We start from the raw sequence: 27,836 nt of genomic DNA, 5'->3' as shown, positions 1-27,836 counted from the left end.
TATTTTAGAACTGAGTTATCTGGAGATGGCAATACCCTTCACCAAAAGAGCAAGAACAATCAGAGGGACACAAAGACTTACAGAGATTTCCTATTTAGGACATGTTAAATCTGCAGCCTCCTAAGGACAGTTTAGTGGAGATGTCCAATAGGCATTTGGCCATCCAAGACTGAAATTCAAGGGATTTTAACTTTTAGAGACACTGTTTTAGGGCAGTAGATGAAATCATCCAAGAAAAGTGTGTCAACTAACAAGAGATGAAGACCGGGAATCCCTGCGTGGCTCAGCAGTTTAGTGCCTACCTTTGGCCCAAGGTGTGATCCTGGAGTCCCGGGATTGAGTCCCACATCGGGCTCCCTGCTTGGAGCCTGCTTCTACCTCTGCCTGCGTCTCTGCCTCTCTCTCTGTGTCTCTCATGAATAAATAAATAAAATCTTAAAAAAAAAAAAAAAAAAAGAGAGATGAAGACCAATTGTGGAACCTGAGCAAAGCCAGTTTTTAAAGAGGAACCTGCAGGGTAGTCTGTGAAACAGAGACAGATATCTAGATTTGTTCTGAACACTTGTTAGGTGGTGGTGAGTCAATGTCATATTTTAACAATTATATCTGCAATTTTTTTTTTTTTTACAGAGAAAGTACAAGTTTTAAAACAAAAGTGATTTGCTAAAAAAAAACAAAAAAAAACAAAAACAAAAGTGATTTGCTTAAAGTTACTGAAAAAGACACAGGAGTTCTTTCTGAATATCATAATATAGCTTCCTGGGACAGGAAGGAAATCAATGAGATACACCCTCCTAACTTCTTAACAGCACTTCAAAAAGTGAAATAAAGCTTGTTGAAAGGAACAAAGAACGTTCTTTGGGGAGCTACTTTAAAATGTTTAAGTCTTGCCAAGAGTTTAAAGTCCATGATGCTAACTAACCACCTTTGGATGAATTTTCAAGGCGGAGAAAAAAGTTCCAATGTGTATTTTAATGACTAACATAGGTTTTGAGAGACATTACTACACATTCATATTCTATAACAAGTCAAACTTTCATCTTAGGAGGTCTAGGATACAGCACAGTATTATTCTCCCCAATGGCGTCACTGAGTTTATGACTCACTGAGTTGAAAACTTTGTCATCAAGAACCATTCATTCATTCATTTATAGCAATGCCAAGTGCTAAAAATTGAGCTGTACCACACTTCCTATCCTATCATAGCTGACAGCTTTGTTGGAGAAGACAAACTACTCCACAAAAAACCTGGGATTTCAATACAAGTTGCAAATTAAGTGCCAAATAGCAGTAGGATAGGTTAGATGAGGGAGTCATCACAAAAGACTGGATTGCATAAGAAGAAAATGGTGAGGGAGCCAAACTTTAAAGAAAGGCAAGACAGTCAAGAAGCAATATGAGGGGGATCCCTGGGTGGCGCAGTGGTTTAGCGCCTGCCTTTGGCCTGGGGCGCGGTCCTGGAGACCTGGGATCGGGTCCCACGTCGGGCTCCCGGTGCATGGAGCCTGCTTCTCCCTCTGCCTGTGTCTCTGCCTCTCTCTCTCTCTCTCTGTGTGTGTGTGACTATCATAAATAAATAAAAAATTTAAAAAAAAAGAAGCAATATGAGGTAACAGGAGTATTGCAAGCAAGACAGAGGTATGAGTGAAGGCACAGATGCAGGAACCAGCTGTTCAGTCTTTTTGGAATAAGAAATTCATGTAGCCAGGCAATAGTCAACAAGGCCAGAGAAGCAGACCACAAAGTTTTATACTTTATCCTATGGACAGTATACAGCCAACTGATGGTTTTACAAACAGGTAGGCAGTGGAAGATTTTGAAAAAGCAAGATTTTGGAAAAAATCTGGCAACTGTGTAATAAGTAATAACATATCATGATTGTGGTGGGGGTACACATGTCAAAACTCATCAAACTAGACACTTGAAATTGCTGAATTTTATTGTACATAAATCATACATCAGTAAGACCAATTTAAAGGTAAAGACAGAAATGATATTAAGTATTAAAAAAACAAGCTGTAATATATATATACATTATATATTTATAGCCTATATATAGAGATATAGTCCATATAAAAATTTGAATATTTGATAGCTGAGGTTAATTTAGCAGTGTGCTGAAACCAGCTGATTATATGCAGTTCTTCCCAATTTCAAGTTCAGTGACATCACATCTGTACTCTGAAACCAGACATGGTGGAGTATTTACACTTCAGAAATCAGCAAATGCTACAAATCAAGGCTTTATTCCCCGGGCAGAGGTTCAACATTCACCAGGACACCACTGTGTCATTTCTATACAAGGTCTAGTATGAATACGGCACTAAATGAAGAGTCCCTCAACATTTTCTTCTAATTCGAAATAATGACACAGTTCTGAAGCACCATTTCTTAATCTTATCCTCAGCAGATGGTTACCAAAAAAGTATTAGGTTTAAGAGCCTAACATTTTATTGGTTTGAAGAACTAAAGCATGCCTATGTATTAAGACAGAAACCTTTGTTTGCATCTCTCAATCAAGGTTTTCTAGCTATTATGTGGTTCCCCTGAGACTAACACCAATTGATGATGATAATGCACAAAAAATTCCAGCATTCACTCCATTATAGGAAAGGCTAATTGCATGGGCCTATTATTGGAATATGCTCTCCTAGTTTAAACTAGTTGCATTTCAATAGAGTAAAGAGCATTTTCTAGAGAAACCCTACTGTGAAAAGATGAACTTTTGTCTTAACAACTTTAGTTTCAAAAACTATTCACTTATAGATGCCTATTTCACATCTCTGAAGCAAAATGGCTCATTTGTTATGTAGATTACTAGGCAATCACTTAAGAATAAAGAGGTTTCTTCTTTAGAGGCACCAGCTCACTATCTGCACAGGCTCAATCTCAAAACCAGCCAAGTATACTTCTAAATATGACAGCAAATAACTATTTGAACCTTTGTGATTTAACTGTGGAAAAATACAAACGTGCACCTCCTTCTTATTCTCCTTCCCACCTTCCAGGGACCAATCTGGGGTTCCTTCCAAGGAAGGGTGCCTTTTAGAGCTCTTGGCGTCTCTCTGCAATGATATCAGGGTATAGGAGGCAGGTACAGCAAGAGGTACAGTATGCTGATCACTGCAGCAGGTCTGATTCCGTGAGTCCTTATTTAATTAATAGACTTAAGTTTTGTTTCAAAAGTTCCTAAGTCCATTACTTAATTCAGAATGTAATTCTTCATGAACGAAAGCCAATATAACTCACTTGTATCTGAAGTACACCACTTTACTTGGAACACTAATCCCCATCTATACCGAAGTTTCTACTAGGGAACACACATGCATTCGGGGTTCTGAGATGCTAACAATCTTCACCGTGTAGACCTCATAGCACCTAAAGCCCCTATACCTCAGAAGAAGGGAAATAAGAAGACATAAGAATTATCATGAAGAACTATGAAATATAAGGAGCAGGAAGAAAATGTCAGGGGGTACAAATGACTGGAAATGTGAGAAGAAATATGTAAGAATCACCAGGGTATTAACATCCCCTCCCCCACAGAGAACTAGGGGTGTGGAGAGGGTGGCAGGTATTCATCAGACATGTACACTTTGATAAAGCACCCCATGAGTTCCAATCTACACTACAAACGAAGAACTGCAGATTTAGGGAGGAAGCTGCCAGGCCATGAAGAGTATACAAGAATCAGTTCTAAGCCCCAGGCCTGTCCACTGAGCACTTTTTGTACCACAGGTCCTGGCCCAAGTATCTTTTCCTTTTGCTACTTTCTTTGGGCTTTTAGTTCCCCTGGAAGAGTAGAAATAAGAACGCCAGCCCCCAAAAGGAAAGAAAAATATACCTGTGGCCCTATCTCTTTACTAATATTTACCATTCTTCAAAATGTTCAAGCTCAGATGTTACAATGTACAATTCTAAGAGCTGGGGACAAAGGTATAACAGACACAGGATCTACCCTCCAAGGAGCAGCTTGACAAGGCAGGTGGGAGGGAGCTGAAGCCACAAACACACAGCTGATTATAAAGTGTAACTTCTCACAAGGAAACCAAGAACGCAATTGGAGTACACACAAGACAGGAAAAGCACCTGTGGCAGATATGGAGCTGGGTGTGGGACTTCCAGGAAGACTCTGAGGAAGATGGAAAGCTTGAGGTGAATACTAAAGAATAAAGGCAAGCTGGCCAGAAGAGGGACTATGCAGAACAGTCAGCAACCGTCCTTTGAGAAGACAGGCACAGCACCTGCAGGGTGGGCGCAGCTCCACATTTCAGCCCTCCTTCTCTACCAAAAGGACCTTCTAATACCCAGGTTGGGCTTTAAACCATAGGCACTGAAGAGCAACTAAGGGGTTTTAAGCAGGAAGTACCATGATCGGATGTACTAAACAGGATCAATCTAGCAGCAAAATGAAAGGCAGACTGGAAGGAAGGAGACACAGACTAGCCACAGGGAGCCCTGAAGTTGTGAGATGATCTGCAACAGTCCAGGTAGATCATAGGGCCTAAATAAAACAGTGGTGCTAGGGCTGGAGAAAAGTGGGGAGACAAAACATCTCAAGGAGGCAGAAAAAACAGGATGAAGGAGTTATGGGGTCATTCCGGTTTTTTACTTGGGTAACAGAAGAGTGAACACACACACATACACACACAGATCAGTCTGATTTTGGAGGATATAATACAGAAATCAACATTAGACATGGTAAAGTTTTAGAAGCCAGTTGGGATATCCCCAGGGAGAAGTCTGAAAGTCAGGAAGCTATACCAAAGTAGAGTTTGGGAAGCAACCAACCATGTAAACATCTGAATCTTTTTGTATGGTAAGGTTGTTACAGGAAAAGATTGATGAAGCCACCCATGGGAAAACCAATCTTTAATAAGTCTACATTAACCTAGAGAGAGAGAGAGAGAGAGAGATGTGGGACCAAGGTAGGTCTTTCCAGCAAAACAGAATGGAATGTTTCTTTAGTCCACGGGTCCATCAACTATGGCATTGTGGGTTTTTGTAAATAAAGTTTTATTGTACAATGCCAAATCCATCCACTGATTGATAGCTGCTTCTGTGCTGCAACGACTGAGTCGAGTAATTGCAAAAAGCCCAAAATATTTACTACTTGGCCCTCTATATATTATTTGGCCCATCCCTCCTTTAATTAATAGCCTTTGGGCCAAGCCTATCCCCACTTCCTACCTCAGTCTCTTCATTTGAGAAACAAAAAGTACATTGTGTTTAAATGCAGCAAGAACTTAGAAGGTTCATGAAGACTGTTAATATCAAAGCCATTCATCAAAATTTATGCTCACCCCTTAAAAAATGCTGTGCAACACAACTGAACAATATTTCCAATTAAAGTCAAGGTTTTAAAGTATATAAAAATTTACAACATATAATTTGAGGATGCAGTATTTAAATTACAAGGCAATTTACTGATTTACATGTGACTACAAAATAAAGGGAATCTCAATCTCAACCTTCAATCCAATTTAGAATGTTACACCACAGTCTACTCCAGAGAGCATTCACCTCACAAAAGCCTTTGATAATAGAACAGATGGAGCATGAAGCAGATTTAATCAGTGCCATCTCCACCACCACTGCCATCATTTCTTGAACACCTACCATGTCCAGTTAACTATGCTGAGCTCCCAATGCCTGTTTGTCTGACTTAAGCCCTACAATGAGGGCACCCAGTGATTTTACAGATGAGGAAACTGAGCCTCTGGGAAGTTAACAGCCTTATCTCATATCACCTGTGGAGGGTCAATGGGAGAACTGATAACTGGTCCAGGCACAGTTAGAACCAAGTCGGACCTCAGAGGCTCCGTGCTCACCCTCAACCCCATATTATATTAGTTGTTTCTTGCACCACGGCAAAGATCATTTGCAGAGACACAAGGAATCTGGAAACAACTAGGAACACCTATCTGCTTCTCTTCCTCCTCAGAACTCAAGAGTAGGTCTTAGAACTGGTTTTGGTATCATAGACGTTAAGAAGGTGAAGCATATCAACTGTCCCAATGGGCTCGGGCCTCAGAACCACCACCAGGTAGGAGGACCTGTTGCCAGCAGACAATGTATTCTAGTTTCCAAACTACTAACCTCACAGACGAACTTTTTAAACAACCCTGTCTATAAACTGAGAGTAGCCAGCACCAGAAATAAAAAAGATCTTAGTAAATCAGATATTACAGTAATGTACTCTAAGAGGTAATACAATATACTAACTCAGTGGAAAGAACACAGGCTTTCACTTCAAACTGACCCAGGTTTGAATTCTGGTTTCAACACCAGCCTATGACAGTGACTTATCTCCTGGGGACCATCTCCCTTGGGGAAATAAGACCACCCTTCTTTCCACATGGCCTGGGGAACTATCAGTACTGTTGTGAATTTTAGTGGGTTTAGAGTCAGACAGCCCAAGTTTATCACCCAGTCCTGCAAATTACTTGGCACGAGACTGGGGCCTAAGCCTCAGATTTCTCGTCTGCAAAACAGGAAAAATGACAACAGGATCTACCTCTCTGGATTATTTTGAGGATTAATATATCTAAAATGCTAGAAGCACAGTGCCTGGCATATAGCACTCAAAGAGGCTTATTTTCAGTCTAAGTTATAGACCGAATGATAACTTCTAAACCTCCTAGAACTGATCTTTAGGGGAAGTAGCATCTTTCCTTGAGGCTATGAAATTAACTTTTATAGCTTTATAAAGGAGTGGTAGAAACTCCTTTCCAAAAAAAGCTGGTGGCTTGGCTCTATTTTGTTAAATGGCAATAAGTTTTCTTCATCTCTTGCCTCAAACTTTAAAATAAATATTAAATAATACTACTGGTGCTTTCAGGCAGGCAACGCCCTTAACCTCCAAAGAGAACAAGACTCTTTTTCCCCCACATATGGTTTTCAGAGCACCAGGAAGAAACACTGGAAAAGGCATCTGCTGAGAAGCAGAACCTTAACTCTTTGTAAAACAGCCTGCCTGCACCTGTGGCCAAAGCCCAAGCAAAGAAATTATGTGGCCCAGACCCCAGTCAGCCTGTCTTTCAAAAGAAATCCCCCACCCCCAACATGCAGTCACCTTTGAGCCTCACCTTCCACCTCAAAAAGCCATAAAAATATTGAGTTCCAGAGTTTTCTTTCAATCATTAGTTCCGGATTTAGAAACAGATCAAAAGCAACACAAAGACAATCTATAATAAAGAATTCCTTGTCCTCTGCCAGCCTCCTAAGTCTGTCCGGCTAAAACGTGCCTTTTGTACCAAGTTCAATTATTGATGTCACAACAGAAGAAATTCATAAAACCCTCTGACTTTCAGAAGGTTTTCTCAGATGCACGTTTTCAGTTTGTATTCCTACACCTGTTAGTTTTTCTTCAAATGATTTTAGCTTTTTTTTTTTTTTTATAGGCAGATAATCATATTTATTTAGTCCAGGACTCAAAGACTCTAAACACAAACGTTTAACATGCACTATAACTGGCTTAACATAGAAGTCTTCTGCCATTAAACATACCCAGTTCAAGGGGGATACAAGAAAAATAGGAAAACAGTCTTCTGATACAGCACTGGCTTTATCTACCACAGAAATCAACATGCTTACTTTATACAGACCATAACAGATCTGCTTTAAATTTCTCAGTCATTTGCTACAGAATCACAAGTGATAAATGTATTGTGCTTCTCACTTTTTAAAAACCATTTATCGGGATCCCTGGGTGGCGCAGCGGTTTGGTGCCTGCCTTTGGCCCGGGGCGCGATCCCAGAGACCCGGGATCGAATCCCACATTGGGCTTCTGGTGCATGGAGCCTGCTTCTCCCTCTGCCTATGTCTCTGCCTCTCTCTCTCTGTGTGACTATCATAAATAAATAAAAATTTATTTAAAAAAATTTATCTATGCTCAAGTTCTAACAGAACTTTTTTCCCCCTAAAAAAAAGAAAGAAAGCCCCACCAAAAATCAATTCAGGACAAGAACCATCCTCTACAGCACTATGCTACAGTCTAGGTTCAGATTTGCAAGCCTTACTTTTGTTTTGAAAGCTAAGGGGAAGGAAAGTAGCTTTTCTGTATTAGCTTTCATTCCTGGGGAAATGGAAATAGATGCAAGCCTTCAAGGTTATACAGTGCACACAGAGAACATCCTGTCCATTTGCCTAGCACACTGCTAGCATGCTCACAGCTAATGGCCAAACCACCTGCAAAAGTCTCATTTGCTCAGTCCCACATGTTGCCCACAAATTCAAGATTATGCTGTTTCATTTTGTTTATTTTAGAACAGTCACCTTGTATCCAACTGATCCAGCCCACTTCTGGTGCCAAGGTGTTAACATGTATTATTACATTGCTAAAGGCAGGAAATAAACAGTTCCAGCCCCTACCCTGAAGACAGACCCTTTACATCCCTACTTCTTCCTCACCTGCCCAACTGTTCTATGTGTGTTAGAGGCTGGGTAGGTGACGGCAGATGACAAGGTTGAGAGAACCAACACTGTGGGAGTGGGGGGGGGGGGGTGGGAGCGGTTTCTGAGAGGAAAGGGTGCAGGCAGGAATATTGGGCAATACAAACTTGTCAGTTCTTTTAACCCTAAACATGGTGCTCTCAAAAAATGTTCTCCCTGGATTAAGTCCTAAACTAATAAAAAGCCTTTTAGAGATATCATGGAGGGATGTGGGTATTTTTACAACACTAAGTAGCTAGGAAAGACAACTACAACTTTGAACTTTAAAGTTTAGAATAATTCTTTTTTAAAATCTACTTGCTTATGATTTTCCTAAATTAAAAAAAAAACCTTGGGCACCTAGGTGGCTCAGCTGGTTAAGCATCTGCCTTCGGTTCAGGTCACATTCTCAGGGTCCTGGGGTTGAGTCCCATATCCCGCTCCCTGCTCAACAGGGAGTCTCTTCTCCCTCTCCATCTGCTGCCCACCCTCCCCATGCTCACTCGCTCTCAAATAAATTTTTTTAAATATATATATATATATATATATATATATATAAATAAAAATAACATCTAAGCAGTACTCAATGTTGCCTCACCATTTTAATGAACATACCTTTGAATACTCTTCCTAAAACCACCAAGTGTGAGATTCATTACCAAGAGCTAAAACTATTTACTGTTTTGGGCTGTATGTTTAACATTTATTCTCTCAAAGCACAGAGAGTTTCAAAATCATACAACTACCTCCAACTTGGTTTCTAAAACTGCTTCTATTTAAATCAGGTGCTGGTAGGTCTCAATTTTCATACCTTAAAGCTTGACAAATGCTCCTATTAAAAAGTACTGGCAGAAGGATGCCTGGCTGGCTCAGTTGGTAGATCACAAACTCTTGATCTCAGACTCATGAGTTCAAATCCCACACTGGGCACAGAGATTACTTTTAAAAAGAAAAAAAAAAAACAAAAAACAAAAAAAAACCTGGCAGCTCAGGAATGCCAAGAGACAGCTCATATCATCATCATCATCTACACACACACACACACACACACACACACACACACACGGTTCATAAACAAGAGGAACTCAAGCTTTCTACAGAATTCTCACAACTATATTCATACTTGCTATAATGTATATAGCAAGAGACACAAAGATAAAAAATACCCTCATGAAAGATGATGTTCAAAAACACAAATTCTTAAAATTACCAAACCTACATCTATCCCAATTTGATGATAGAAAGAAAACACCAAGAAGACCCCCTGATGTCCCACCTAAAACCAAGGAGTGTAGGTGAGAGCGTATGTATCACATGATAGGCTACAATTATTTCTACTTCAGAAAGCAAATGACCAACTCCAGTTCAAAGGAAAAATGATCAATTTCTATTATCTACTTGCTTCAAAAGGGTAATAATAAATAAGAGTCAAACTAATGAATTTGAAACTGAAATTAAAACAAAAGCTTGATTGAACATAAACTTTATGTTCAACATAAATACCAAGATCCAGGGGATCCCTGGGTGGCGCAGCGGTTTGGCGCCTGCCTTTGGCCCAGGGCGTGATCCTGGAGACCCGGGATCAAATCCCACATCAGGCTCCCGGTGCATGGAGCCTGCTTCTCCCTCTGCCTGTGTCTCTGCCTCTCTCTCTCTCTCTCTGTGACTATCATAAATAAATAAAAATTAAAAAAAAAAAAAAAAGATTTTATTTATTTATTCACGGGAGACACAGAGATCCTGAGCCAAAGGCAGACACTCAACCATTGAGCCACTCAGGCAAACCACATAAATATTCTTTATAGTATTATACATAATCATAAAAAACTGGAAGTAATCTAAATGTACATTAACAAAATGAGTAAGTAAAATATGGTACTGCATGTAACTTTTTAAAATAGGTATAAATGAAGTAGAGCTATAAATGAAATAGAACTTCTATCAGTATCGATAAATCTCAAAAGTAATACTGACCTAATATATAGGATATTATTTATTTAGATATACAAAACAGGGACTCCTGGGTAGCTCAGCAGGTGAGCATCTGCCTTTGATTCAGGGCGTGATCCTGGGGTCCAGGATCAAGTCCCACATCAGGCTCCTGCGGAAAGCCTACTTCTAAAAAAAAAAAAAAAAAAAAAAAAAAAAAAAAAAAAAAAGGAAAGCCTACTTCTCCCTCTGCCTGTGTCTTTCTTTTTCTCATGAATAAATAAAATCTTTTTAAAAAATAATAAATATGCAAAACAATTATACATATTACTTATGGATACACACATATACCTAAAAGTAAAAAAAAATGACAAGAGAATTCCAGAAAGTAGTTACTTCTATTTCATGAAGAGAGGGAGGGGGGTGGAATCAGAGAGGACTACACAGGGGCTTCAATGTTAACTACAAATCTTCTCTTTATCTAAAATATAAAATTTCAGGGATCCCTGGGTGGCTCAGCGGTTTAGTGCCTGCCTTTGGCCCAGGGCGTGATCCTGGGGTCCCAGGATCAAGTCCCGCGTCAGGCTCCCGGCATGGAGCCTGCTTCTCCCTCCTCCTGTGTCTCTGCCTCTGTGTGTGTGTGTCCATCATAAATAAATAAAATCTTTTATAAATAAATAAATAAATAAATAAATAAATAAATAAATAAATAAATAATTTCTGAAGCAAATATAGCAAAATGTTAAGATCTGACAAAACTGAATGGATCTTCTATTATCATCTTATTTCTTCATATTTGTTGCACTCAAAATATTTCATTTAAAAATTTTTAAATGAGCAAATAACTAGAACACATCATAAATAAAGCAAAACCTAACTCTGACAATGTCCTAGTGTCTATAGTTCCAAATCAGTACATATGCCATGTTATTTTTCTTGAGCTAACATTTGAATGCTTATGTGTCAGACCTTGTGCTAAGCCCTAGGTCCACAATCTCACTTCACTGGTATAATGGCCCTCTGTGTACTATTACTTTTCTATTAGGCTGACTGCATCACTGTCTCTGGTCTTTAATCCTGAGGGTCCAATTATATTCACCATTCCATATTTTCTGGGGGGGGGGGGGGAGGATGAATCTATTTCCAAAAGATTTTAATATAGATTCAAATCAAGAGAGCTTCTCCTGCTGAATTCTGTGAATCCAAAGATTCTATTCCAGTTTTACACAAATGAAATTTTATTAAATGTACCCGACCCTTCTTCAGTTTGAATTTTTTTTTTAATTTTTATTTATTTATGATAGTCAGAGAGAGAGAGAGAGAGAGGCAGAGACACAGTCAGAGGGAGAAGCAGGCTCCATGCACCGGGAGCCCGACGTGGGATTCGATCCCGGGTCTCCAGGATCGCGCCCTGGGCCAAAGGCAGGCGCCAAACCACTGCGCCACCCAGGGATCCCCCCTTCTTCAGTTTGTGTAAAATTTATACATATACAGCAAAAGCTAACCTAGCCTCCATCTGATCACTCACTTTGCTTTAAAAAAAAGAAAATCAATTCAGTGCATATGGGTCCACTTCAAATACATTTGGCATAAATTGCTAATCTGTTTTTTTTTAGTAGGCAGCTATTGGGGTACCAGGGTGGCTAAGTTGGTTAAGCATCCAACTCTTTTTTTTTTTTTAAGATTTTACTTATTCATGAGACAGAGAAAGAGAGAGATAGGCAGAGACACAGGCAGAGGGAGAAGCAGGCTCCATGCAGGGAGCCTGACGTGGGACTCAATCCCAGGTCTCTAGGATCATGCCCCGGGCTAAAGGCAGTGCTAAACTGCTGAGCCACCCAGGCTGCCCAAGCATCCAACTCTTGATTTCAGTTCAGGTCATAAGCTCAGGGGTATGAGATGCTGAGCAGGGAGTCTGCTTGAGATTCTCTCCTATCCTCCACCCTCAGGCATGCCCATACTTGCACTCTCTATGAAATCAATCTTTAAAAGAAAAAAAGGGCAGCTGTAACAGTTAATTTAAACTCTAAAAGCTTAATTTATAAGTTATCAGAATGTGTGAAAAATATTTTCCCCACTAGGGTAACATGCGTTTTAAAGCAATCTTTCTGGCATAACTTTGCCTTTCTAATACTGTTTAGAGTAAGAGTATGCTTTCTTACTCTGAAAATGAATAAATTAACAATCTCATCACTTGAATATTTCCTCTATGGAAAAAATTACATGATATCAGTGGAATTATTGTTAATATCCTCTAGTGTGATAATGGTACTGTGCTTACACAGGAAAAGTCCTGACTCTCTGAAGATGTATGTTGAAGTTAGGCAGAAATATTACGATACTTGCAACTTACTTGGAAAAGGCGCAACTAAAAATAGATGATCAAGCAAATACAGCAAAATATTGAGTCTACACAGTGGGAAGATAGATAAGAATTCATTTTATTCTTTCCACTTTTATGTATCTGAGATTTTTCATAGTCAACTATAAAGAAAATTTTTCAGTCAATATCTGTTGAACAAAAAACTTAATGCCAACTTTATTTTTTTTTTTTTTTTTTTTTAATGCCAACTTTATGCAATCTATCTAAATTACCTCATCAACCAACTTGCAGAAAATGAAGTTTTCTCTGCTTTTGTAGTTTTACTCATTAAAACGTGGCAGTTGAAAGAAAAGATCTACAATAAGGCCAAGTTAAAGGCCTACTGCTACATTTTAACCAGTAAATATTACTGCCAACCTAAAATTGGTTCTGTATTATTATTAATCATAACTTAAAGTATCTTGGACAAGCTTAGACTCCTTAATGCCATAGAAATTATGTAGCAATCTAGAAAAATCATAAAACTGATAACCAATTTCCTCAATCATGGCATTTCCAATAAGCCAAACTTCAATAAAAGGATCTATAATGGGGGCACCTGGGTGGCTCAGTCAGTTAAGCATTTGCCTTTGGAGCAGGTGAAGATCCTGGAGTCCTGGGATACAGCTCTGAGTTAGGCTCCCTGCTCAGCAGGGAACCTGATTCTCCCTCTCCCCCTCTCCCTTCATGCTCTCTCAAATAAAATCTTTAAAAATAAATAAATACGGGGCACCTGGATGGCTCAGTCATGATCCCAGGGTCCCAGGATGGAGTCCCCACATTGGTCTCTCTGCTCGGCGGGGAGTCTGATTCTCCCTCTTCCTCTGCCCCCTCCCAACTCCTATTCTCTCTTGCTTGTGCTCTGCTTTCTCAAATAAATAAATAAAAATCTGGGGCACCTAGGTGGCTCAATCAGTTAAGTGGCTGCTTTTGGCTCAGGTCATGATCTCAGGGTCCTAGGATAGAGCCCCACTGTCAGGCTCCCTGCTCAGCAGGGAGTCTGCTTCTTCCTCTGCTACTCACCACCACCAACCCCCCCCCACCTGCTCCACTCATGCTCTCTCTCTCTCAAATAAATAAATCTTTTTAAAAATAAATTTTTTAAAAATTAAAAAAAACTAATTAAAAACATGGAAGCAATCTGAAATCTATTGTTTGTTCGTAACACCAGGGATCAGGCAACAAAGGCGAAAAAGAAATGTACTAGCTTAAAATTACATTGTTTCAGAAAATTCTTTTTTAAGATTTTTTGAGAGAGAGACAGACAGAGAGAGCAGAGGGAGAGGGAGAGGGAGGAGGAGGAGGAAAAGAGAAGCAGCAGACTCTTTGCTGAGTGCGGAGCCCCATCTAGGGCTCAATCTCACAACCCTGCAATCATAACCTGAGCTGAAATCAAGAGTTGGATGCTCAACCAACTGACCTACCCAGGCACCGGTTTCAGAGAATTTTAACAAGGGCCTTGTCCCATTTACTAAAGCATACTGCCTCTCATGACACTCTTCATTAAAAAACAAAGCTAAAACAGGACATGGGTGAACCACAAGTCCCCTTCTCCTAAAACATACAGGGAACAGATACATTCACCCACCAGACAAAATCAGAAAGCATTCTTAATTTGGCAGCTCCCCATTACAAGGACCATAGCCATCTCACTTTAATTCCACCATCTGTAATAATGGTTTAATAACCAATTGATTCATAGTTAGTCAACGTTTGACTTAAAACATGGTAAACAAAGCATTTGAATTCTCAGGTGAGCAGTTAATGCCAAATAGTGTTTTAATAACTGCACTTTCATAATAATTCATTCCAGGGATCCATTTTTTCTAATTGCACTTTTTTACTTTTATTATTTTTTAAAGGATTTGAGAGAGCAGGGGGAGGGGCACAGGGAGAGGGAGAGGGAAAGGGCAGAGGGTGGAGCCTGATGCAGGGATCTCAGTCTCACAACCCTGAGATAATGACCTGAGCTGAAACCAAGGGTCTGACACTTAACTGACTGAGCCACCCAGGATCCCCTCCAGGGATCCATTTCTAGAAATGAAAAAGCAACAACTGTTACTAGCCTAAGACAGGGTCTTCCTAATCAACATTAACGCAGATTTCTAAACATGAAGCAACATTTTATCTCAAAGTCAGAAATGAAAATGTCAAGGGCTTCTTAAAAAGCCTTAGGAAATATTCAAACCAAGGAAGTTGTAAGTTGCAGAAGTTATTTTTACAATACACATCTGCAAAGATAATAAGATTAAGATTCAAATTAATGGGACACCTGGGTGGCTCAGTGGTTGAGCATCTGCCTTGGGCTCAGGGCGTGTTCCCAGGGTCCTGGAATCAAGTCCCACATCAGGCTTCCAGGGGGAGAGCCTGCTTCTCCCTCTGCCTATGTCTCTCCTGAATAAATAAAATCAATCTTAAAAAAAAAAAAAAAGATTCAAGATAAGATTTAAAATTTATCATAAAACTACTTTCTCTATTCCCTAGAAGGCAATGCCAGGTATATACATGGCTGTGAGGATCTTTCACATTTTACATATATATACACACACGTACTAAGAATTACATGCAAAATGTCTGCAGATAAAAATTTATAATATTCAAGTTGCAAACACTTAAAATCATTAGACCAACTCCTTATTCAATATATAAGGAATGGAATACCCAAGACGGAAGTGAAAGGAACAAGGTCTCACAGCACTGAGCAACAGGGCCAAGGGCAAGAACCCTGGATGGTCTGTCAGGCAGTCTTCTCTCATACTAACATGCTGCCCCTCCTCTACCAACCTCCCAAACTGATCCCAAGTTAAAGTGTGAAGATAAACTAGAAAAGAGACAAGTTAATGGTTTGTCTTCTTCTTTAATGCCCCAGAGTAAATAATTTTATCATGTAAACCCAATCCTCCAGCAAAGCAAAATCTAGAAGACATGGGATAAAGGAAAAAATAAAATTTATAAACCAGAATTCAAGGCATGGGAAGCCAAGCCTGAATGATAATACTCCCAAATATGTAAATGAAAGGAAAAAAAAATTCACTGTGGCAAACGCTGATGGTTACCCAACCCAGTATCTGTTCTTTCTTTCTTTTCATATTTTTTTAGTAATTTCTACACCCAATGTGGGGCTCAAACTCACGACTCTGAGATCAAGAGTCGCCTAGTCTTCCAACTGAGTAAGCCAGGCACCCTTCCCCTTCTTACTAATGAACTAATTTTATTAAGGGCAGTCAAAAAGTGATGTTTCCCAGCCTCTCTTGCATTTAGGGTTGGTCAGCTGACATTCCTGGTCCAGATATAAGTGCAATTCATAGAGAGGGACACTCAAAAAAGCTACTTAAAAGTTGGGGGTGGGGGAAGGCAGGGTTAGCTAGTTACTGTAAGTTTGTCTTAATCACCCCTTTCTTCCTCCTCCTGCACATAACATCAATGTGATGGTAGAAACAACCCTTTTAGGAGACAGTAAAGGTAACTGAGCCTAAGAAAACGGAAGGAATCTGGATCCTTGACAACTCAATCTTGCCTTTAACTGCTTACCTGCTAACTCCACATTAAACTACATTATTTCAGATCTTTTACTAACAGCCAGCTAAAATTCCTCAGTTATTTACTAAGCAACTACATACTAAATGCAGTCACATACATTATTTCATATCATCCTTCTAGCAATCCTATAATGTGGTATTTCATTTTTTGGATGAAGAAACCAAATGTAGACATAAATCTAAACTTATGACTGAAGCCTACAATCATTCCACTGTATTTTATTTTTTCTAATGCAGTATACATCTGAAAAGGTATAAGCATTTCAAAATGTTATCATTTTCGTATAATGTGCCACAAACCCATGCGTTCTCTTCTACTAATACCATTAAAACCTTGCGGGATCCCTGGGTGGCGCAGCAGTTTGGCGCCTGCCTTTGGCCCAGGGCGCGATCCTGGAGACCCGGGATCGAATCCCACATCGGGCTCCCGGTGCATGGAGCCTGCTTTTCCCTCTGCCTGTGTCTCTGCCTCTCTCTCTCTCTCTCTCTCTCTGTGTGACTATCATAAAAAAAAAAAAAAAAAAAAAGCCTTGCCAACCCATGATCAGATTTCAATGTCTATGGGTAAATTCTTTAACAAGAGCCCTCCTTTAGTTGACATATGAGAAATACCTCCAGCAAGGTATCAGGTGTGGTTCTACTGGTTTCAGAGTGTCTATAGATCATAAAAGGCAAAAAAAAAAAAAAAAAAAAAAAAGCTCAGCCTATTCATTTTACAGCAACCCATATAATCTTGGTCACACACAATATGCTCTAGCACATAGATACTTACTTACAGTGACTAATTTACAACCTCTGATCCTTTAATCAAGTTAAGCCACCAACCACCTCATAACCCCACATGTGCCCTCTTGCTTATTTACCTCTTATCTCTAGTAGGACAGTCAGCTTCCTCCAGGAAGCCTTCTCTAATAGATTTAACTCCATACTTTTGCAAGGCCCTACACCCTCTTTTTAAAATTAAGGGTACCTATGTTATTTACTTGTACAATATCTTTAGATCTCCATGTTACGGTACTTTTTGTTTTTATACAGTATTAAATAGAGGCACACAGTTAATAACGGAATCCAATAACTCATCTTTTAATGGACCTCTTCAAGAGAACAGAAATTGCTCTAAAAATACACAAATGAGGGATCCCTGGGTGGTGCAGCGGTTTGGCGCCTGCCTTTGGCCCAGGGCGCGATCCTGGAGACCCGGGATCGAATCCCATGTCAGGCTCCCGGTGCATGGAGCCTGCTTCTCCCTCTGACTGTGTCTCTGCCTCTCTCTCTCTCTCTCTCTCTCTGACTATCATAAATAAATAAAAATTAAAAAAATAAAAAATAAATAAAAAAAAAAATAAAAATACACAAATGAGCACCAGTATCTCCCAGGTTCTCAGAACACCACAAAGAATAAATATTAACAGTGCTCAGGTTCAGAATAACAGAAGCCAAAAGTAATCTTACAACTTCTTAAAGCTTCAGTGCAGTATTAGTAAATATTGAATTTTTTTAATTAAAAAAATCTTAGGGGCACCGGAGTGCTCAGTCACTTGAGCAGCCAACTCTTGGTTTCAGTTCAGGTCATTATCTCAGGGTTGTAGAATCCAGCCCTGCACTGGGCAGCATGCGCGGCAGGGAATCTGCTTGAGTATTCTCTCTCCCTCTCCTCCCTCTGCTCATGTGCACACGCTCTCTCTCTAAAAGAAATAAATAAACCTTTAAAAAATATATTTTTAAAATCTCTCAATTCTGCTACTCTTCTTTTTTTTTTTTTTTTTTTTTAAGATTTGAGAGAGCGAGTATGCATGCATGAGCAAGGGGAAGAAAGAGCAGGGGGAGAAAGAGAAGCAGTCTCCTCACTGAGTACGGAGCCTAACCCGGGGCTCAAGCCCAGAACCCTGAGATCATGACCCGAGCTGAAGGCAGATGTTTAAACCAACTGAGCCACCCAGGCGCCTCATTCTTCCTCATTTTCTAAGAGCCACACAGTAAAACCTCCCATGGCTTTCAATAATTCAATAATCAACATGATGTTCCTATCAACAATATTATTAAATAGAACATAAGCTTTGCATATGAAAAAATTTTACATCACATTTTACATTTTATTTTAAAAGCCTGAATTCTAGCAGTAGAATCTAGTCTTGTCCCATGGAATGAAGATATTTGCTTTATGAATGGGATATTCTAACAATGGATCCATTGTCAACTGCTTAGAGTCAACTCAGGGCCTGATTAAGTAAAACTTAATGTAACATATTCTGTATCCCAAGCAGTAAACTGCTATTCAATGTTTCCTCCTCAGCTCCAAACAAAAACATGCAGGGGGAAAAAAAAAGGATGCCACTTTATTTCATCATTTCTACATTATTTTATGACATCAAGAAACAAAGAACCTGGGACTCCTGGGTGGCCCAGTGGTTAAGCACCTGCCTTTGGTCCAGGGCATGATCCTGGAAGTCCCGGGATCAAATCCCATATTGGGCTCCCTGAATGGAGTATGCTTCTCTCTCTGCCTATGTTTCTGCCTCTCTGTCTCTCATGAATAAATACATAAAATCTTTTAAAAAATTAAGAAAAAAAAAGAAGTTGACAAAGTGTTTCACCACCAAGTGTAAGACATCTCAATTTCAAAGATGTTGAGATATGGAAAAAAAGGCATTAGAATCTATAAAACACGGTATAAACTCTAACACTCTTTACTAACATGAAAACACTTCCCATCTTCACACAATACCAATTTCCCTTCATGGCTAAATGTGTATTTATCTTATTTACTGTATAATTCAAATCAACCTGATTCAGGTTTTTTTTTTTTTTTTAATTTTTATTTATTTATGATAGTCACACACAGAGAGAGAGAGAGAGAGAGGCAGAGACACAGGCAGAGGGAGAAGCAGGCTCCATGCACCGGAAGCCCGACGTGGGATTTGATCCTGGGTCTCCAGGATCGCGCCCTGGGCCAAACGCAGGCGCCAAACCACTGCGCCACCCAGGGATCCCTGATTCAGGTTTTTTGTTAAAGAATCTACTCTTGGAGCACCTGGGTGGCTCAGTCAGTTAAGCATTCAAATCTTGATTTCAGCTCAGATCTTGATCTCAAGGTTGTGGGATGAAGCCTTGAGTTGGGCTCCATGCTCAGCAAGGAGTCTGCTTGAGAGCCTCTCTCCCTGATCTCCCGCTGCCTCTTCCCCTGCTCATGCATGCTCGCTAAAATAAATCTTTTTTTTTTTTTTTCGCTAAAATAAATCTTAAAAAAGAGAGAGAGAGAGAGAGAGAGAGAATCTAAGCTTAACAATAAAGAACTAGGGATCCCTGGGTGGCGCAGTGGTTTAGTGCCTGCCTTTGGCCCAGGGTGCAATCCTGGAGACCCGGGATCGAATCCCAAGTCAGGCTCCTGGTGCATGGAGCCTGCTTCTCCCTCTGCCTGTGTCTCTGCCTCTCTCTCTCTCTCTCTCTCTCTCTCTGTGACTATCATAAATAAAAAAATAAAAAATTTTAAAAAATTAAAAAAAAAACAATAAAGAACTAAAGGTTGATGGAGGGAAGAGTTGGGGAATGGGCTAGATGGAGGGCGGGTATTAAGGAGGCCAAAATATGATGACTCACTGAATTCTACTCCTGAAACCAGTATTACACTGTATGTTAACTAACTAGAATTTAAATAGAAATTTGAAAAAAAAAATAGGAATCTACTATTTTGCCAACACTATGCAGTAGGTACAAATAAAGCATGTCCTAGACTTTGTACAACAGGACAACTTATCTTCCAAAATACAATTGGTAAAGTAGTTCTCAAGCTTTCTGGTCTTAGCACCCTTCACAGTTAAAAAAAAAAAAATGATGACTCCAGAGACCTTCTATTGATATTTTCCATTTTGAAATTAAAAATATCAATTCAGGGGATCCTTGGTTGGCTCAGCGGTTTAGCGCCTGCCTTTGGCCCAGGGCGCGGTCCTGGAGTCCTGGGATCGAGTCCTGTGTCAGGCTCCCAGCATGGAGCCTGCTTCTCCCTCTGCCTGTGTCTCTGCCTCTCTCTTTCTCTCTCTATAATGAATAAATAAAAAAAAATTTTAAAAAGTCAAAATAAAAAATATATATATATCAATTCATTTAAAAGTTAAATCTGGGCAGCCCCAGTGGCTCAGCGGTTTAGTGCCACCTTCAGCCCAGGGCGTGATCTTGGAGAACCAGGATCAAGTCCCACATTGGGCTCCCTGGATGGAGGCTGCTTCTCCCCCTGCCTGTGTCTCTGCCTCTCTCTCTCTGTGTCTCTCATGAATAAATAAATAAAATCTTAAGTAAAAAAAATAAAAAATAAAAGTTAGATCTTATGCATGTTAACATATATCATTTTTATGAAAAATAACTTCCAAAACAATTTAGCAAATATTGTTAATGTCTGGCTTAAGAGAAGTGGGCTGTATTCTCATATATGCTTCTTTTTTTTTTCTTTTTTTTTTTCTTTATGATACAGAGAGAGAGAGAGAGAGAGGCAGAGACACAGGCAGAGGGAGAGGGAGAAGCAGGCTCCATGCACTGGGAGCCCGACGCGGGACTCGATCCCGGGTCTCCAGGATCTCGCCCTGGGCCAAAGGCAGGCGCTAAACCGCTGCGCCACTCAGGGATCCCTCATATATGCTTCTGTATTAAATCTGGTATATTACATGTTGAATGTAGTTAGAAAAAAAATAGTAGAGTTTAATAGTCTTTTCAAATCATTCTGGACGTTCTCCATTGATATTATACCAAAACTTGACAAGTGGTAATTTCCTAAAGGCTAACTACAAGGTGGAATCTGGAATGGTACCAATGAATTTTTTCATACTGTTAAAGTCCACTTGTCTACCTAGTATTTTTAGTGGCTCTTTTCCCCAAGCATGATTTCCTATTTGATGGCCATTCCATTTCCATGATGGCCACTTGAAAAATACTGGTTCACAAACTTAGATGGATCTTCCTAATGCTGACACATTTCATTACACAATAACAAAAAATCATGTTTGTTAATATCACCACTAATCTCATCAAAATATAAGTATTAAACAATTGTCAAGCATGTGGCAGCAGAGAACAAGTTACCCAAAGTTCCAATTTTTGCTTTATTGTATCGTATCATCTATCATTTTATACACGTTTGTATCATTTTATACAAATTTTCCTTGAAATGATGGGCTCTCTTTATTTGGAGAAAATGTCTGCCAAACACCCAACTCTGAACAATTACAGTTGTTTCAAGTACATACTTGCAAGTACAAACGGTATTCCATAAAAATATATATATATATATATATAGCTAGTTCAGTTGGCAACTCAAAATCACTTAAATTGTTTCTTCTAGAAACCATACTTTTGGGGGATCCCTGGGTGGCGCAGTGGTTTGACGCCTGCCTTTGGCCCAGGGCGCGACCCTGGAGACCCGGGATCGAATCCCACGTCGGGCTCCCGGTGTATGGAGCCTGCTTCTCCCTCTGCCTGTGTCTCTGCCTCTCTCTCTCTCTCTCTCTGTGTGACTATCATAAAAAAATAAAAAAATAAAAAGAAGAAACCATACTTTTGGCATGTAGGAAAGATGCTTCCCATTTCATCACCACAGAATATGAAAAGACACAAAATTGCAGGCCAAAATTTACTAATTATCTTTATTCCTCCTTAAGTATATGCTCAAATGAAATTGCCTCTTTTTAACGGCAGGTATGTGGTGGTGAAGAGTACATCGACTATGACCACAGTTTTGATTAGCTAAGGCATCAACAGTTTTACCCACCATTGGTTTTGTTCCATCAGAGCACATGTCAATATACCAAAAAAGGCAAAACAAAACAAGGTAACTATGAAACAAGTTTAGACCTTACAATGCCCCTGAAAGTGTCTCCAGGATCCCAAGGAGTCTGCAGGCAATACTTTGGAATCTGTGTTGAGAATTCAAGTGATTAAAGAGCTTACCAATAATATGAATAAAAATCTTTTCCTAAGAGCCCATGTACAAAGAAAAAAGTTCTATTTATATGTATGTACAATTTAAATATATCACTAAACCTCAAGTTTTGCACTTATGAGATTTTAAACATCTAGCTATTATATTTTCCCCATTACTTTGAGTAACTAAAAACAAGCCACATATAGTTTTTATAAAAGGTGTAAGCTATTACAGCATTTCTTAAATGAAATCTTCTCATTCCTCTGAGTATGGGTGAAAGAGCAAAAAAAAAAAAAAGAAAAAAAAACCAACAACAACAACAACAACAAACTCCTCCAGTCAGGTCTTGAGCAGACAAAAAAGTTGATAGTATCAAATCTTAAAAGTTGGTAAAAGCTACCCTGAGAATCACTAATTTGTAAAGGACAACTTGAGACATTTTACAAACTACAGAAATGTTAATAAGCTTCACAATTTGACAAGTTTAAGATTTTCTGTTTTACAAAGTAACAGAAGTTTCAACTGTTTCTCTCCCCAATCCACAATCCTAACAGCTTTTGTGATCTTTTCTTTTCTTTTTTTTTTTTATTTTATTTATTCATGATAGGCACACAGTGAGAGAGAGAGAGAGAGAGAGAGGTAGAGACACAGGCAGAGGGAGAAGCAGGCTCCATGCACCGGGAGCCCGACGTGGGATTCAATCCCGGGTCTCCAGGATCGCGCCCTGGGCCAAAGGCAGGCGCCAAACCGCTGCGCCACCCAGGGATCCCAGCTTTTGCGATCTTAAATAAAACCAGTAATCAAAGAATCTTAAAAGGGAATTCATCTGAAAATGACTATTCATAAACTATCATCTGAAAATGACTATTAATAAACTAAAGCAGAGTGCTTGGGTGGCTCAGTCAGGTCATGATCTCAGTGTCCGGGGATCAAGCCCCACATCAGGTTCCTTGCTCAGCATGGAGTCTACTTCTCCCTCTCCCTGCCACTCTCCCCCTTTTTCTGTCAAATAAATAAAATAGTAATGGCATCTGCCATTAAAAAAACTGAAGTCCTCATCATTTGAGGAAGATTTTGCCTCTCCCCAGCATGATTTCTGTACACAAGTTTCTAATTTTCCATACAGGTGTCAAAGTTTAGTCTAAAACTGACCCAAGGACTTGGCAAAAATCTGTAGTACATTATGATCAAAATTCACTTAACAGGTAGTTTTCTGAGCACCTACTTCATATGCAAAGTCAAATGTGCGCCAAAGGAACAAAACCATTGACAAACTTTCATGGGCTTCAGACTCCTCACCAGAAGGACTTCCTCTATGATCTCAGCTCTTTCAGCCAATCTATGCAGCCCAGGTTTTTAATCCATAAAAAAGTGGGTCATAACAGCTCAAAGCAAGGATGCCACAAGAATAAACAAGCAGCAAATTATAAAGTATTAGGAATAGAATGGGCCAGCAGTATAAAATTAACTACTTGCTACTAAGAGATTTTTTTTTTTTTTTAAGTACAAAGGTGAACCTGGAAAAACGAAGAACCATTAGAAAAATATTAGCTCTGTTCACTAAAAACAGCTCACCAAGGTGCATGGACAAACTAACTGTGGTACATCCATGCAATGGATTATTTGGCACTAAAAAGAAATGAGCTATCAAGTCGTGAAATGTCATGATGGAAACTTAAATCCATATTACTAAGTGAAAAGAAACTAATCTGAAAAGGCTACATCCTGTATGGCTCCAACTATACGATATTCTGAAAAGGCAAAATTATGAAGGCAATAAAAAGATAACTAGTTGCCAGGGGTTGAGGGAGAGGGGAATGAACAGGTGGGGTAAAGAGAATTTTTAGGGCAGGGAAAATACTGTGTAGGATACCATAATGACAGATATACCTCATCATATATATGTCCAGACACAAAGATACACAACACTAAAAACGAACTCTAATGCAAACTACAGCCTTTGGGTGATAATGACGTGTCAATGCAGATTCATCAGTCATAACAAATGTTATTACAAAGGGGCATGTTGATAATGGAGGAAACTGTACATGAGTGGGGCCAGAAGGATATGGTAAATTCTCTGTACCATCTCCTCAGTTTTGCTATGAGCCTAAAACTGCATTAAAAAAATTAAGTCTCAGGCAGCCCGAGTGGCTCAGCGGTTTAGTGCCGCCTTCAGCCCAGGGTTTGATCCTGGAGACCCAGGATCGAGTCCCACATCAGGCTCCCTGCATGGAGCCTGCTTCTCCCTCTGCCTGTGTCTCTGTGTCTCTCATGAATAAATAAAATCTTAAAAAAAAAAATTAAGTCTTGATTGTTTCTTTTCTTTTAAAGGTCCACTGGGTACACAAACTTAAGAAAGCAAATGAAACAAACACAAAAGAACCAGTTCAACATCTGGCACAGAGTCATCAAGCCAGTAAGATGGCCCTAAGTGCCACACGACTGACTCAGCATCTACATGACATCCAGGTGTTAGTGTTATTTAAGGCCAAAGGTCTAAAAGTATACCACTGGAGTTACTAAACCAATAAACAGCTGGTTATAAACACTTCTAACTTATATACCACACAAAAGTCCACATGTCCTCATGAGTTGATACACAAATTCTGAACTGTCTTCTATAATCTCAAATAACGTATTACATTTTGCTACTACTCTGTTTACAACTAGAAAGATATTCACCATTAATACTCAATTTCTACCCTTCCTCCTCACTATTTTCAAGGAAGCTCCTGAGATACTTTAGCTTAATATTTTAGCCTAGAAACCAAGTGGACTTAGCCAAATTTTAATATCTCACTATTATTTTCCAAAGGCTGCTTACCTAAAAGCCTCAACTATAAATATACTCTGTTCAGAAAAACAATGCATTGGAGCACCTAGGTGGCTCAGTCAGTTAAGTGTCTGACTCCTGGTTCAGTTCAGGTCATGATCTCGCAGTTCTGAGTGCAAAGTGCTTCAGATTCTCTCTCCCTCTCCACTCCCCACCACCATTCGTGCTCGCTCACTCACTAAAATTTTAAAAATCTTTAAAAAAAAAATGTTTTGTATATACTTTTATGACTTCCGTCATCAGTGTTATTCCTAGGGAGAAAGGAAAAACTGGCAGAAACATCCAAAATAAAAATACACCAAAAACTGCCAAAGTAAAAGGAGTTTTCTCATTTAAAAAAGTAAGCTTGGGGATCCCTGGGTGGCGCAGCGGTTAAGCGCCTGCCTTTGGCCCAGGACGCGATCCTGGAGACCCGGGATCGAATCCCACATCAGGCTCTCGGTGCATGGAGCCTGCTTCTCCCTCTGCCTATGTCTCTGCCTCTCTCTTTCTCTCTGTGACTATCATAAATAATAATAAAAAAAAAATTAAAAAAAAAAGTAAGCTTGAATTGCTTAGGAAATTCTGAAGTAAAGAAAAAGTGAAGTTCTACATAGTTAATCTTCCCATAATAACTGAACTTCTGGTTAAAACTGACAACTACAATTATATTAAGATTTTCATCAAAACTACAAATAGAACTACTTTAAAGAAAAAAAAGAAAAAAGAAAAAAAGATATAAAAAATGGTGGAAAATGCATTCCTTTTAGAATAAAATGTTTCTATGGGCCAAAATAATGACCTTCTGCTTGAGTTAGCAGCTGATAAGAATATATTCTTCTCACTTATGAGTTAATTATGTAACTGGTTAATAACAAGAAACCATGCAGAATATAATAGCATTTTATCATTCCCCACCCTAAACTCTCATTTTGGTCTAAAACTGTTAAGATTATAGAATTCCTTGACTTATGAAGATTTTAACTAATACCACTGCAGCTCATTCTAAGTTTATCTTCATTTTCACATATAAATATTATAGATCTAAAAACAGCCAAATGTAGAAAGTTAAATCTGCCATGCAAATTGCTAAATAAACAAATCCAACAAATCCGTGTGCTCCCAGACCACATCCTCATATATTTACATCCTATTTTGTTTCCAAAAGGCCTACCAATTTATACTTCATTCAAAATCAAATGTAATTTTTGAACAGAAGGTAACAACTTAGATTAATGCACTAATTAATACATTACAATCAAAAGTCAAAAACAAGGACCAGGAAGATGGCAACAAAGTAGGACCATAGGTTCACCTCAGTCCAAGAACATAATTAGATAACTATCAAATCATCCTAAATACCCCAGAAATCAACTTGAAGACTGACAAAACAAACTCCACAATTAAAGGAAGAGGCCACATCAAAGAAGGAATTTAAATAAAAAAATTTTAATGAATTAAACAAAACTTTAGAAAGCCAAAAACAAAGCAAAAAAACACCCACACACCCACATCCATCAAAAACAGTAACTCCTCCCAGGAGCAGAACCTAATTTCTCTGGGCTCCTTGAATGTCAGCTACACTTAGTGACTATCTTCCAAAGAATAGAATACTGAAGGAAAAATAGTAACTTTATAGGAAAAACCTGGCAAGTATCACCTGTGATGTCATAAGGACCTAGGTATGTCTCTCACACACCCCATTAGTGATGAGAAGGGCATTTCACCTCTGTGGTATTCTTTCCAAAACTCCACAGTGAGTTTAACCAATTTTAATACCTTTACTATTACAAGGTCTAATCATAGAGGGGAAAAAAAAAATCAGATAAACCGAAACTAAAGAATACTCCAAAAAAACACATGACCGGTCCTCCAAAACTGCCAGTGTTCTATAAAACAAGAAAACAAAAAAATAAATAAATAAATAAAATAAAATAAAATAAAACAAGAAAACACACAACTGTCACAGACTAGAGAATACTAAGTAGACATGACCACTACATGTAATATGGTATCCTGGATTCAATCCTGGAACCGAAAAGAACATTTACGGAAAAACTAGTGAAATTTGACTAAAGTCTGTAGTTTATAGTAACATACCAACCAACAATGGTTCTTGGTTTTGACCAATGTGTCACTGCAACATAAAATAACATAGAGGTAACTAGAACTGGGTGAGGTACGGGAGCTCTCTGTACTCTTTGCAACTTTTCTATAAATCCAAAATTAAAAGTTTATCTAAGAAAAGTAAAAAGCTATCAAACATTAAGGCAAAAACAGTAGGAAATGAGAAAGGCTGCTTACTTCCCGAGCTTGCTTTCATCTCAACGTTTAAAAAATTAAGCATCCAGGGGAACCTGGCTGGCTCAGTTGGTAGAGCATGCAACTCTTGATCTCCGGGTCATGACTTTGAGCCCCACACTGCATGTGATGTCTACTTAAAAAATAAAAAATTATGGGATCCCTGGGTGGCTCAGCAGTTTGGCACCGGCCTTTAGCCCAGGGAGCGGTCCTGGAGTCCAGGGATCAAGTCCCGCATCGGGCTCCTGGCATGGAGCCTGCTTCTCCCTCTGCCTATGTCTCTGCCTCTCTATGTCTATCATGAATGAATAAATAAAATCTTTAAAAAAACAAATAGAAGAAATAAAATAAACTAAGCATCCAAAGTTTTTATACATGCTTAGCTATCTTGAGACCAATAACTAAAATTACTATACCATGGATCCAAACTGATCCATTATAGACACTCAAGAGTTTAAATATCAATAAAAATGTTGGCAATGGAGCACCTGGCTGGTTCAGTCGATAGAGAATGAGTCTCAGGGTCATGAGTTTGAGCTCCATGTTGGG

General features: G+C 39.1%; 1 protein-coding gene across 5 annotated transcripts in view; it reads right to left on the bottom strand.

The window, feature by feature from the left end:
• UBE2H (ubiquitin conjugating enzyme E2 H) overlaps positions 1-27,836 on the bottom strand; it is a 109,118-nt gene that overhangs the window by 66,663 nt on the left and 14,619 nt on the right. The window contains exon 1 of one of the 5 annotated variants that reach the window (XM_049093363.1): positions 303-364. The exons of the other annotated variants lie outside the window; for them this stretch is intronic. Within the exon in view, the coding sequence (XP_048949320.1) occupies positions 303-349 (47 nt within the window). The 5' untranslated portion in view covers positions 350-364. Of the gene's footprint in view, positions 1-302; positions 365-27,836 lie in introns of those variants that run through there. 5 annotated transcript variants of the gene reach the window in all.

The sequence above is a fragment of the Canis lupus genome, chromosome 14 (assembly GCF_003254725.2).
Source record: "Canis lupus dingo isolate Sandy chromosome 14, ASM325472v2, whole genome shotgun sequence".
In the NCBI taxonomy this organism is placed as follows: domain Eukaryota; kingdom Metazoa; phylum Chordata; class Mammalia; order Carnivora; family Canidae; genus Canis; species Canis lupus.
The sequence above is the reverse complement of the archived record's forward strand: the minus strand, read 5'-3'. Positions and strand labels throughout refer to the sequence as shown.